The sequence below is a fragment of the Hyperolius riggenbachi genome, chromosome 4 (genome assembly GCF_040937935.1).
Source record: "Hyperolius riggenbachi isolate aHypRig1 chromosome 4, aHypRig1.pri, whole genome shotgun sequence".
In the NCBI taxonomy this organism is placed as follows: Eukaryota; Metazoa; Chordata; class Amphibia; order Anura; family Hyperoliidae; genus Hyperolius; species Hyperolius riggenbachi.
The window spans coordinates 203,912,349-203,925,452 of NC_090649.1; the positions used below are offsets into that span (position 1 = coordinate 203,912,349).

At 43.1% G+C, this 13,104-nt stretch overlaps 1 protein-coding gene across 2 annotated transcripts in view; it reads right to left on the minus strand.

The window, feature by feature from the left end:
* Positions 1 to 8,539: 8,539 nt before the first annotated feature.
* CHRNG (cholinergic receptor nicotinic gamma subunit) overlaps positions 8,540 to 13,104 on the minus strand; it is a 44,947-nt gene continuing 40,382 nt past the window's right edge. For both annotated transcript variants that reach the window (XM_068281271.1, XM_068281269.1), the window contains exon 12: positions 8,540 to 9,984. In XM_068281271.1, the coding sequence (XP_068137372.1) occupies positions 9,805 to 9,984 (180 nt within the window). In that variant the 3' untranslated portion in view covers positions 8,540 to 9,804. The remainder of the gene's footprint in view (positions 9,985 to 13,104) is intronic.

The window sequence follows — 13,104 nt, forward strand, 5'->3', positions numbered from 1 at the left end:
CGGCCCCATCCAGAGTTTACTATGAGTCCTCATGATTTAATGTTATGCCACCAATAGTGTTGCTCATTCTGGTACACCCAGCTTTCACACAACATACCAGGAAAGCCTATTCGTTTTACCGTAATGATGATCAGTACACCAGTCACCGTGCTGGATTTAACCCTGTGCCCTGGAATGAAGTAGAAAGCTTGCATTCAGTTCACTACTGTGGCAGTTCTGGGAAATAAGAAAGCTATTTGCTGTCTCCATTTCTAAAACCAAACACCATGGCCAGAAGAGAGCTGGGGAATTAATAGCAGTGTTTACTTTGGATCAGCACTATGCAAAGTTTCATTTACCGGATGACAGAGTGACACATCCACATAACAAGTCCCCATGTTTGCTCTGAGACCAGCGGCTATTATTCCACAACAGTCAGATTCCTGTGAGCTGTAGCTGGTGCAGGATGAAAGTTTACACTGTCAGTCCTCTCCATTAGGTCAAAGGAGGCAGACACACAATGATATTGGATATCTACAGCAATTATTGTGCATACAATATGCACTTTCAAATAAGTGTTGTAGAGTTTATATCCCATTTAATCAAAGTGAAAATCAACATTCAAAAAATAGTGCTATGATCCAGATCAGTGCTTCTTTTGTCTTTTTGCAATCAGATGTAAATCATTTTTATGTTTCAATTTTCAGCCTTCCATTAACATCCGAAGCGGATTGTAAGCTGAAATAGCATTTTCTTTTACATATAAAACCTGGTGACCTGACTTCCTAAAAACCTTCTTAGTTCCACACAGCCCTTGTTGCTCATGTTCTACAACTGCACCAAGGGTTAAGTCACTTAGGAAATGTAGGCATCTGACAGCTACAACTGCAGTACAGCACTAAGGGGCATAACCGTAAGTCATGTAGCCCCCCAGCAAGACATTGATAGGGCCCCCAAACCCTCACTCCCCTTTGACCCTTGGGAGACCCCAACAATAAATGTAGCAGTCATGATTCCTCTACCCATAAAAATTGTGTCTAAAAAAGCATCTGATATAGAGCCTGGAACCCTGTATGAGAGGGGGGATAGGCGAGTGATTTGGACCGCCGCCCTGCTTCCCCTGTAGTTACGCTTGTGACAGCAAGGCTTTAATACATTTTCCACAGAGTTATTAGTGATTGGAACTAGTTGCCAGTACTAGCAACGAGTTACTCATTAGTGCTAGTGACTAGTTGCAGCAACTAAATTACTATGGCCCCGTATGCAATTCACTTTTTCTCCTGTCCCAAGTTTTCTCCTAGGTGATATTTTTAAACTTGTCAATAAAAAACCTTTTAAACCGCAAGTAAGCAAGAAAATACAATCATTTTGATAGCACTTGTTCATCTAATTTTTGGTACTTGTTTAATTTCAACATGATGGAAAATTATTTTAAATTGAAGATGAAAAATTATCACCTAGGAGAAAACTCAGGAGAAGTGAAATGTTCAAACTTGTCAATAAAATGCCTTTTAAACCACCAATAAGCAAGAAAATACTCAAAATAATTTTGATAGTACTTTTTAAACAACTTTTAGGTACTTTTTCAATTGTAAAATGCTTAAACCTTATTTTAAATTATAATGAAAATTATCTCCTAGAAGAAAAAGTTAATTGCATATGGGCCTATGAGTCATTGGCAGCAAGTTTGGAATTCCTTCCTGACAGATTGTGAGGAATACAGTGTATCTATGTATCTAATGTACCTATGTATGTAATGTACAAAAGAAAGAAAAAAAAAAAAGCTGAAATAAACTTTACTAACAATGTATAAAGCTAAACTGAAGGGATTGCTTTTTCTTTTTCGAGTTTGATTTTAATATTTTTACTGTTTTAACTGCCAGTTGACAGCTAGGTGTAAAATGAATGTACTAATATCTGACACAGACTTATAGAAAACTGGAAGAAAATTACTGATTCATTCATTTCTGTGTTTTTATGTGCGATTTTCTTGCGTTTGAATTTTTCATTTTTACTCATCTGCTTGTTAAACCAGTGAAAGCAGGAAGGGTATGATTTGCATCATCTAAAAAGCCCAGAGCGGTATGATTTTAAAAATTGCATGAAACGCGCTGAGTATCGTGGACTTATGCGATTTCGGATGCGTTTCCAATATGCAACAAAACACCTGCAATTCAAATAAGCATGCTTTCTGTCTTAAGACCATTAAGTCATGTTTGTCCTGTCATTTTATTATATTGAAGAGAGGGTGAGGTGAGTAAATACACTCCAAGCTTTTTTTGGCAATATATCAGTGGTACTTTTATTGGCCTGAAGAAGTGGGCTTGTACCCAATAAAAGCATTGCCTTTGCAAATAAACTCAACTTTAATATATCTTATTTGTGTCATTGGAGAGGTTAGCCACCTCTATTTTTTCTATTTTCTATTGTTTTTTAATAACATTTTATTTATTCTAAATGCCTCTTTACCCTTGTTGTGCCATTTAATTACATTATCTTTCCACAGATCTGTGCACTTCAGCTTTGTGTGTGGCTGGAACCCAGAGAGTGTTTGTTTTAATGCATACCTTATAATTTTTAATGGTTAAAAAAACATAGGCTGTCATTCATAAAGCGTTCGCGCATGCGGAAATGCTAAAAACAGCCGACTTTACCGACCACCAAGCAAAATGTGTATTCATAAAGGCTTTTTTCGCATGCGAAGCGGACTTTCCTGAGCAGAGCCCTAAATCACCGCATTCTGCGGTGATTCTATGCGGAAATATAACAAAATGTCAATTCATAAAAACTAACGCAGGCGGTATGCGGACGGGGATTACCGCTCCCCTGGATGTAGCGATAGGCATGCGGAGTACATGTAAGTGAATGGGACAGACCTCTCAAGCAGCAGCACAGAGAACACTGCATGGAGGGACTCGGCCAGCTTCTCCTGTTTCCGCATGCCTACCGACAGCCTAACGCTAACCTACAGCAGGATATCTCCGCACTCCTATCGCAACAGGCAACATTTTTATGAATGACCTCCCAGAAGGCTGAAATACCGACAGCGGTGTTTCCCCACACGGATTTCATTTACCGACAGCACTTCTATGAATGATAGCCAAGTAGGGATGAGCGTAATGACCTAATTACGAATTTCCGAAATTCGCTCTCTCGCTCTCTCGCTCTCTCTCTCTCTCCAGAGATTTGTAGTATTTCAAAACCATACTCACATTCATGACATGTCCAGGGATCAAACCCAGGCCAACCACATGGAAGACAGCTATGCTCACCACCATACCACCAAACACACACTAAATAGACTGCTAACCTAAATCTTACTTGTAGACAGTCATATGAGACACATGCTGGGTGCAGGGCTTTGTGATTGGACCATGCGATAGAGTGAGGTGCAAAAATGAAATCATGCCTAGCAGAGGATGGTTTCACAGTGCTAAATGCTAGGCTGGCTGTGGTGCAATTGGTTAGTGTGTCTGGCTGGTAACAGCAAGGTTACAGGTTCAATTCCATCCAGGCATGTCTTTTCCTTTTGCGTTCAACAGTTGTCCAAACAGAGCCAACAGAGCCCCAGATAGCCATGTAGAGTTAGGTCACAGCTAGCCTGGCTGTGGTGCAATTGGTTAGTGTGTCTGGCTGGTAACAGCAAGGTTACAGGTTCAATTCCATCCAGGCATGTCTTTTCCTTTTGCGTTCAACAGTTGTCCAAACAGAGCCAACAGAGCCCCAGATAGCCATGTAGAGTTAGGTCACAGCTAGCCTGGCTGTGGTGCAATTGGTTAGTGCGTCTGGCTGGTAACAGCAAGGTTACAGGTTCGATTCCATCCAGGCATGTCTTTTCCTTTTGCGTTCAACAGTTGTCCAAACAGAGCCAACAGAGCCCCAGATAGCCATGTAGAGTTAGGTCACAGCTAGCCTGGCTGTGGTGCAATTGGTTAGTGTGTCTGGCTGGTAACAGCAAGGTTACAGGTTTGATTCCATCCAGGCATGTCTTTTCCTTTTGCGTGCGCGCGCTGCGCCATTGAACCCCATGGGGTATTTTGCGTGCGTAAAACTTTACGCATGCAAAACTTTGTGCTCGGTGTTTGGACAACTGTTGAACTCAAAAGGAAAAGACATGCCTGGATGGAATCGAACCTGTAACCTTGCTGTTACCAGCCAGACACACTAACCAATTGCACCACAGCCAGGCTAGCTGTGACCTAACTCTACATGGCTATCTGGGGCTCTGTTGGCTCTGTTTGGACAACTGTTGAACGCAAAAGGAAAAGACATGCCTGGATGGAATCGAACCTGTAACCTTGCTGTTACCAGCCAGACACACTAACCAATTGCACCACAGCCAGGCTAGCTGTGACCTAACTCTACATGGCTATCTGGGGCTCTGTTGGCTCTGTTTGGACAACTGTTGAACGCAAAAGGAAAAGACATGCCTGGATGGAATCGAACCTGTAACCTTGCTGTTACCAGCCAGACACACTAACCAATTGCACCACAGCCAGGCTAGCTGTGACCTAACTCTACATGGCTATCTGGGGCTCTGTTGGCTCTGTTTGGACAACTGTTGAACGCAAAAGGAAAAGACATGCCTGGATGGAATCGAACCTGTAACCTTGCTGTTACCAGCCAGACGCACTAACCAATTGCACCACAGCCAGCCTAGCATTTAGCATTGTGAAACCATCCTCTGCTAGGCATGATTTCATTTTTGCACCTCACTCTATCGCATGGTCCATGGTCCAATCACAAAGCCCTGCACCCAGCATGTGTCTCATATGACTGTCTACAAGTAAGATTTAGGTTAGCAGTCTATTTAGTGTGTGTTTGGTGGTATGGTGGTGAGCATAGCTGTCTTCCATGTGGTTGGCCTGGGTTTGATCCCTGGACATGTCATGAATGTGAGTATGGTTTTGAAATACTACAGATCTCTGGAGAGAGAGAGGCAGAGAGAGGCAGAGAGAGGCAGAGAGAGGCAGAGAGAGGCTGGCTGGCTGTGCTATTCATTTTAGGCATCTAGAGGGATAGAAACCCTTACAAACCTGAAAAAGTAAAATTTCGGTTGGAGACACGAAATTCGTCATTACGGGAGTGAAATTTCGATTACGAAATTGTAAATTACGATTTGAAATTTATTTACGAAATTACGAATTTGGGTCGTAATGTTAAATTTCGCATTCGTAATAAAAGCAGTTCGAAATTTCGAAAATTTCGGCTCATCCTTTAGTTTTCCTGTTCTTAACATGCATTCCTGACAAGCTACATTAATGTGTGGGAGTTTTAGAATTTTAATGACCTCAGGCAGCTGACAAGACTCTTTTCGGATGTACACAGTCAGTGCTGAGTGTCACTTCTCAAGAATAAAAACAGAATAAATAAGATAGATAGCTGTACCGTTCTGAAAAAAAAAAAGACTCGCAGTATTGTGACATGACAAGAAATCGATTGTGTTTCATCTTTCAGCTGATTTATTTGTCCCAAAGCACAGTAGGGAACAGGCCTGAATTTACATCACAGGAGCCTATAGGCACAGATGTCCTGGCACCCTAGACCTTGCCCTCCATGAACCCACAAACCCTAACTGAACTGCACCACACGTGTGCTAGCTGACCCAGCTGGCACTTTGCCCTTAACCATCATAAGTAGCTACAGATGTCCCTTAGTATTAGGTAGCCAGAGGTACCCTTAGTATTAAGTTTCCCCCCAACTGAAAGGAGATTTTGTCAGTGGAATGCCCAGAGCCAGGTGAGTAACCTTTCATTTTCACTCCACTCAGGACTTAGAATAGGGAAGGAGAGAGTGAGGCACTCAGGAGCAGAGTGAGCCTCCTTAATTCCACCAGGCACCTGTAGGCACCGGCCTACAGGTGCCTTGTGGTACATCCGACCCTGGTAGGGAGCCTCCTGTTTCTCTTCCCCTCCCCTCTCCATAGATCAGCAGATGCAGCTTCACCATGCTTCCATCTACTGCCACTGGATGCTGGCAGACTGATGGCACAAACAAACACAACTGGCAAGTGTCTGTTCAGTGCTTTATAAGTGTCTGTTAAGTTATCCGGACTCTGAGCTGAGTTTAAACAAACCAGCTTTAACATACTTGTCTGCTTAATCCAACAACTGCAAACAATGCCTTTTTATTAACAGAGCAACAGTATGGCTATATTTTGAGAAAACACATTTAGTTAACATTTCAAAATAATGCAAAAATTATACTTTATTCCCATTTTAGGTGAAAACAGACTTACCAAACATAGTTCACGTAAAATAGTGCACAAAAATCTTCACTCAAAAATTCTCTTAAGAAAGATTACAAAACCTAAAATGATTACATGGCATTACAATAAGTATCCAGTCTCTCACAGAGTAATGGAATGTTTCCCGCTATTTGCAATACACCTGTCATTATAGGTTTATGGGAGCAGACATTACTGATCTTCTGGAAATGCAAGTCACCTGGCCGTATAGCAGAACATTTGGTTATACTTTCTCCTTTGCTTGCCTAGAACAAGTATGCAGGTAAAGTGTGCCAGGATACCTGTCAGTGTCTAATAACCTCAGCGCTTAGTGCCAGTGACCTGCAGTCACACAGTACATGGCAACGCGAACGTGAAAAATGTTAAAATATCTGCATCGCCATTGACTTACATGACTTCCGGTCTATGCACGCCACCACGGATGTTGACCGTTAATCCACTGATGCTTTTGCGTCTAATGCTATGCTTCTGGTGCATCGCATCACACCGCATCATTTATGAAATGTCCCATAGACATTGCTTTAGTGTTACCCTGCGGTAAAAATGTGTAATGCAATGCAATAAAAGCACACTAGTGTGAAAGGGGCCTTAGTACAGTGTAGGTCCTTTCAGACAGGATCCAGGTGCATTAACTTGCTTTAACCCTCCTGGCGGTATAAAAAAATCTGCCAGAAGGGAGCGCAGCAGTTTTTTTTAATTTTTTTCCCCTATATCATGTAGCGAGCCCAGGGCTCGCTACATGATAGCCGCTGCTCAGCGGCATCCCCCCGCCCTCTTCGTTCGCCTTCGGCGATCTCCGATCAGGAAATCCCGTTCAAAGAACGGGATTTCCTGGAGGGCTTCCCCCGTCGGCATGGCGACGGGGCGGGATGACGTCACTGACGTCGGGACGTCATTGGGAGTCCCGGGCCACCCCTCGGCGCGGCCTGGCACTGATTGGCCAGGCAGCGCATGGGGTCTGGGGGGGGGGCGTGCGGTGCGACGGATAGCAGCGATCGTGCGCGGGGCGGCGGCGATCAGTGTGCTGGCGCAGCTAGCAAAGTGCTAGCTGCGTCCAGCAAAAAAAAAAATTAAACAAATCAGCCCAGCAGGGCCTGAGCGGCACCCTCCGGCGGCTTACCCCGAACTACGTTCGGGGTTACCGCCAAGGAGGTTAAGAAAGTTGCACATAAGGTGCTAAGTGCAGTAATAGCAGTAGAACTTGCCCACTTCTCCAAATCCGGACAGTTTCAGTAATGCGTCTTCACCTCTCTGCATACTCATACCAGATGACTGAAGTTAATATCATTATAGACAAATAACTAGCATTATAGCCAGCAAATAGTGTTGGAAGGCAGTCAGTAATGACTATCATCTGTTATGACAGGTGGATTTTAACATTCAGTGATAACTTTATGCTTTGATTTTTTATTGGCTGGATAGTTGCGTAGACAGAGTATATAGTTACTGTACAGCAGAGGTTCTCAGGATTTCCATACACCTGCCAGACTCATTAGTACTACAAATACCAAACCCAGGGGCCTGTTTAATTTCCTCCACATTTTTAAACCTGATCACTACGGTACTTTTTTAGTACTACAAACTATTGCTATGGAGACAGAAAGAGATGACAGTCCGTCCCACAACAGAGTGGCTTCCAGCAGGTGGGGTAAGTAGGGAACCATGCGGTTGGTTGAGACAATCCGGCAGACATAGCTCTGACCACTCAGCCACCACAGCCGGGAACCCTCTAGCACAGAGGAGCCCACACTTTTTTGGCTTGTGAGCTACTTTAAAAAATTAGCAAGTCAAAATGATCTACCTATGCACAATTTTAGGAGCTCACTTGTATATACAGAATGGGAAATGTAATGGGGTCGGGATCTACCATAAAGCCCTTCGCAATCTAGCGGTAGATCGCAATCTACCTAATGGGCACCCCTGTGCATGCATATGAGGCTTAAGGTATCTCTAGACAAATCAGACAAAAATGGCTCTGGAGGGGGAAGGGTGAGCTGTTTTGCGGCTATACCCTGCGCTCAAGTTTCCCGGTGCCATAATTACATGAATGCGTCTCTAGAGATCTTCAAGTATCCAGTGTAGTTATTCTAAGTGATCCAGAAAAGCATCTGGACTAGTGATAACTGTTTCATTGCTTTTAAATGTTGGAAACAACTGTGTTTCCATAAATATATACTATATAGAGTTTTCTCCCAGGAGATCATTTATCATGTTATCTAAAAATAACATTTTAGCACCTAGCAATTGAAAAAGTACTAAAAAGTAGGTAAAAACAGTCATATCAAATTTATTTTGAGTTTTTTTATTGCATGCTGGGAGCTGTAAGTGTATTTTATTAGTAAGGTTTGAAAATATCTCCTTGGAGAAAACCCAGGAGAAAAGTGAATAGGATATAGGCCATCTATTCTTTGGTACTGTAAAAAAAATGTTGTGCAGAAAGAAATTGGTAATGTGAAAAAAACAAATATATTTCATTACAACCTTACAACAAATGAGATAGATTATTGCAATAATATTGATACATTGAATATATTGGTATGTTGTAGCACAGTGAGAAGGAGTGACTTGGGTGTCTCACCCAGACCATCAAGAAAACTAGAGATAGCTCTAATCGTCTGCATACTCAACTATTCTCAGCTATTCTCATTCATATTTTTCCACCCAGAGCTCAATCTTTAATGTTGAGGCTGTTGCTGGGATAAAATAAGATTAGAGCAAGTGAAATCAGGAGAGCCAAATTACTCATATCACCCTTACACAAACGTAATGCTACCCTAACTACCCAACTACCCTTGACCTATGGCTCACCAAAAAATGTGATACTTATTGAGATAGAAAGAACTTACCTATAGAGATGGAAAGACCTGATACTTGTTTTTTCCAGCACAGTCTGCACTGACTTAAATGGTGCCATGTCTAAAGTCTTTGATAATGGCATCCTCCTCATGTGGTGAAAGAACAATTACATACTAATATAATTGTCTAAAACTTCATCAGATATGTCAAGTAAGATTCATACTCTTGTAGTCCCTGTAGGAGGTATATCACATGAATTCACATACTCTTATTTAAGCACTAGCTATTCATAATTACTGCTCATTTCAACATATTATTATGTTTGAGAAAGTTTGAGAATATATATAAATCCTTTCATTGTAATTATTTACATATTTTCACAATGTATATCAAATCAACCACTGCCATGAAAATTCTGACAAAGGGACAAATGTTAATAAACCATGAAAAACTATCACTACTATTTCAAATACTATCTTCTACGTTTGAAAATGCAGTTTTAAAGGAAAGTTATTTGCTTTCAGTCCTTCAGCCCTCTTCCAGCATGGACAAGCCCAAAGCCCGAATGACTCTTCCATAAGTGAAATGTGGACTCCTTCCCTTCATGTTCAGATACAAGTGGTACACCACCTGGATACACAGACATGTCCACCTCTTCATCTCCTCTGTGCAATATTATGGACCTGCCCAAATATAAAACTGTGAAGGCTCTCCAGATCATTCCGATCTGGCTCTCTAGACATCATTAAAGGCTCAATGGCAGATACAATGTAGACATCCGTTCATGCACCTGGAGCTGGAGGTAAGTATAGTTTAGGATCTCCAGGGAAAGGTTTTGCTGGTGCTTGGTTATAGTGGCCAGCCAGAAAGGTTCCAATGGATCCGAGAATGAACAACAAAAACATGAGCAGGAAGCAGACCCTGTCTATTACTCGGCCAATCAAAATCCACTCTTCATTTTCCTGCAAAAGAGCAGATACAAATTGATCTGAAAAATGTGTTGAAATTGTACTTAGTATTTGTCAGTATGCCTTTTATGAGAAACTGCCCCCTGAAAACAATCATACTACATCTCTTCAGGCCAGTGAGAAGTACAAATGATTCTTTCTTACCCTTATGAGTCAGGCATATATCTAGCTTACAACACACCTATAGCATATCTTATTACACAGAACATTTAATCACAGGAAATCATTTACTAGCAAAATGCTATTTTAGGGTCGCTGCTCTTAATAAGATATTTGTTTGTGTGACTCAGCATGTGTAGCACTGCAGGAAGTAGTAATATGGGAAATCAAGTTAAGTCACATGATTATTTGCATGACCCTGCCCAAAAATGGCTCCTGTCTCAAAGGGAACTTAAAATGAGAAGAATATGGATTTTTCCTTTTAAAGGGACTCTGAACAGTACTTTAAATAAAAAAATTCACTTACCTGGGGCTTCCTCCAGCCCATCGTAGGCCGCGAGGTCCCCCAGCGTCCTCCTGGCTCCTCTCCAGGTCCCGCTGGCGGCTTCGTTACCGATGACACCCGGGCCGGATCCGGATGCTACACGTCATCATGGCAACCGGCATTACAGAACTGCGCATGCGCAGTTCAGAGTTAGAGAATAGCAATGCGCAATACTGTCACTTTGGCTGCTGTGATGACGAGTAGCGGCCGGCATGATGACGACATGCATCCACATCCAGGAAGTGTTGCCGGTAACGGAGCCACCAGCGGGACCCAGGGAAGTGCCAGGAGGATGCCGGAGGAGCTCACGGCCTACAGTGGGCTGGAGGAAGCCCCAGGTAAAGGAAAAATTTTTATTTAAAGTACTGCTCAGGGTCCCTTTAAAATAATACCAGTTGCCTGACTATCCTGCTGATCCTACATTTAGCCACAGCCCCTGAACAAGCATGCAGATCAGGCGCTCTGACTGAATTCAGACTGGATTAATAGCTGCATGCTTGTTTCAGGTGTGTGATTCACCCACTACTGCAGCCAAAAAGATCAGCAGGGCTGGTATTGTTTTAAAGTAAACATCCATATCCCTCTCAATTTAGGTTACCTTTAAAGAGATGCATTATGGGTATTGCCTTTTGGATATGTGCTGTAAGTAATGAACTGTGTTTACTTCCTGTTTTTAGAAGGCAATACTGTAATCTACAATGTTTTAATTAGAGCAGAGCTCCCCAACCCTGTCCTCAAGGCCCACCAACAGTACATGTTTGGCAGGAAACCACAAACATTCACAGGTGAGGTAATTAGTGTCTTAGCAGAGCTGTTTACCGACCTGTGGATTTCCACAAAACATGCACCTTTGGTGGGCCTTGAGGACAGGGTTGGGGAACACTGAATTAGAGGGTGTTTGGGTTCTTTTTAGTCTACAACATAAAATGCTGATGGTTGGGGGCGTGGCCTGGCCATGAGACGAGTCGGACGTGTCTGAGAGGAGCTCCGTTGTCTGGCCCTGCTTATAGCTTCTACAGCGTGATCTATCTACAGCGATGACTACTAAAAAGAAAGGCAAGAGGGGGGCGAACAGCTCTACGAGATCTGGGAGAGCTGACATTGATTCATACTTCCGTAAATCAGGCTCACGGCCCCGCCGTGATAACAGGGAAGAAGAGGATGACGCCATTTCTTCTCTGAGGCCTAGGCTGTTCCGCTCGCAGTCCCAACCCACCTCTCCAGCAAGTAAGCTCTCACGCAATCAATCATCCCCAGAGAGCTCAGACGGAGAAGAGGAATTAGACATCCGAGCCCTGCTTCGCACGATTCCCACTAAAAAGGACTTTGAAACTTTCGCACAACGGATTGAACAAGCATATAAGCGGGACATTGACGAGGTGCGATCGGAGGTTACACACGTGGGTAACCGAGTGGATGAACTCGAGAAAGCACAATCGGCCCTAGAAGGAAAAGTGGAGCAATTGACCAAAGCATCACGCTCACATGATAAGAAACTTGCTAATCACGTTTTTAAGATGGATGACCTCGAGAATCGCAGCAGACGAAACAATATAAGGATCCGCGGCCTACCTGAGGCGACTGGCGCAGAAGATCTCATTCCTTCTCTGCAAGGTATCTTTAGACTTCTTCTGGACAGAGGACCAGACTTTCACACCGACATTGACCGTGCGCACCGAGCCTTTGGCCCAGTCAAGGCGAATATACCGAGAGATGTTATATGCCGTGTTCATTCATACGCTACCAAAGAAGCCATAATGGTGGCAGCGCGACAAGCCGGCTCTATAGATTTTGATGGAGTGAACCTACAGCTCTACCCAGATCTCTCCAGATACACGCTGTTCCTCCGTAAAGCACTAAAGCCATTGCTGGAAGCAATACGAGAAGCTGGTGCGCAGTACTCGTGGGGATTCCCCTTTCGGCTTATTATAAAGAAAGAAGGTACTACTTGGATATTTCAAGGCATAGAAGATCTACCTAAGATTAGAGATGAACTCTCCTTATCAGCAATAAGTCTACCAGACTGGCCAGAGGAGGAACCAACGATAACCTCCCTTCCGCAGAGAGAAAGATGGCGCACGGCAGGATCAGCTTCACGAGGCCGCAGATCCATTGCAAACGCTCCTGCTAATCCAACAGCCGACGAGTGACTTCATTATAACTTTAATTACAAAGGTCGTGAGTAATACCTGAAAATTGTCCTCAGTTTGTTCTCCATGTGCATTTCAAGTACTGTTTACACTATTTTTATGCTTTTCCTCTGATTCGCCTGGTTTTGTTTTTTCTTTTTTTTGGACTGTGTTACCTAATGGTCCTTCAAGAACTGGAGCTATAATAACTACACTTTACATGCGCGCTGACTTTTTTGTTTTTTTTGGATCCCTGTGCGCTGGATATTTTTTTCCCTTTTTTCATGTTATTTCTACCTAATAATACTATAAATAGCTGGACCCGAAGATATGGTATCTCTCGCTCATGATCCCATTTGTGCTCCCTCCCCCCCCCCCCCTGCTTTCCTCTCCCTGTCCTCTCCTCCTGACCCACGTTACAACCCTCGAACACTTCAAGTTCTACTTCGTAGAAATGTCTATATCAATATGTCTGCTACTCTCCATGATCTTTTTCACCAA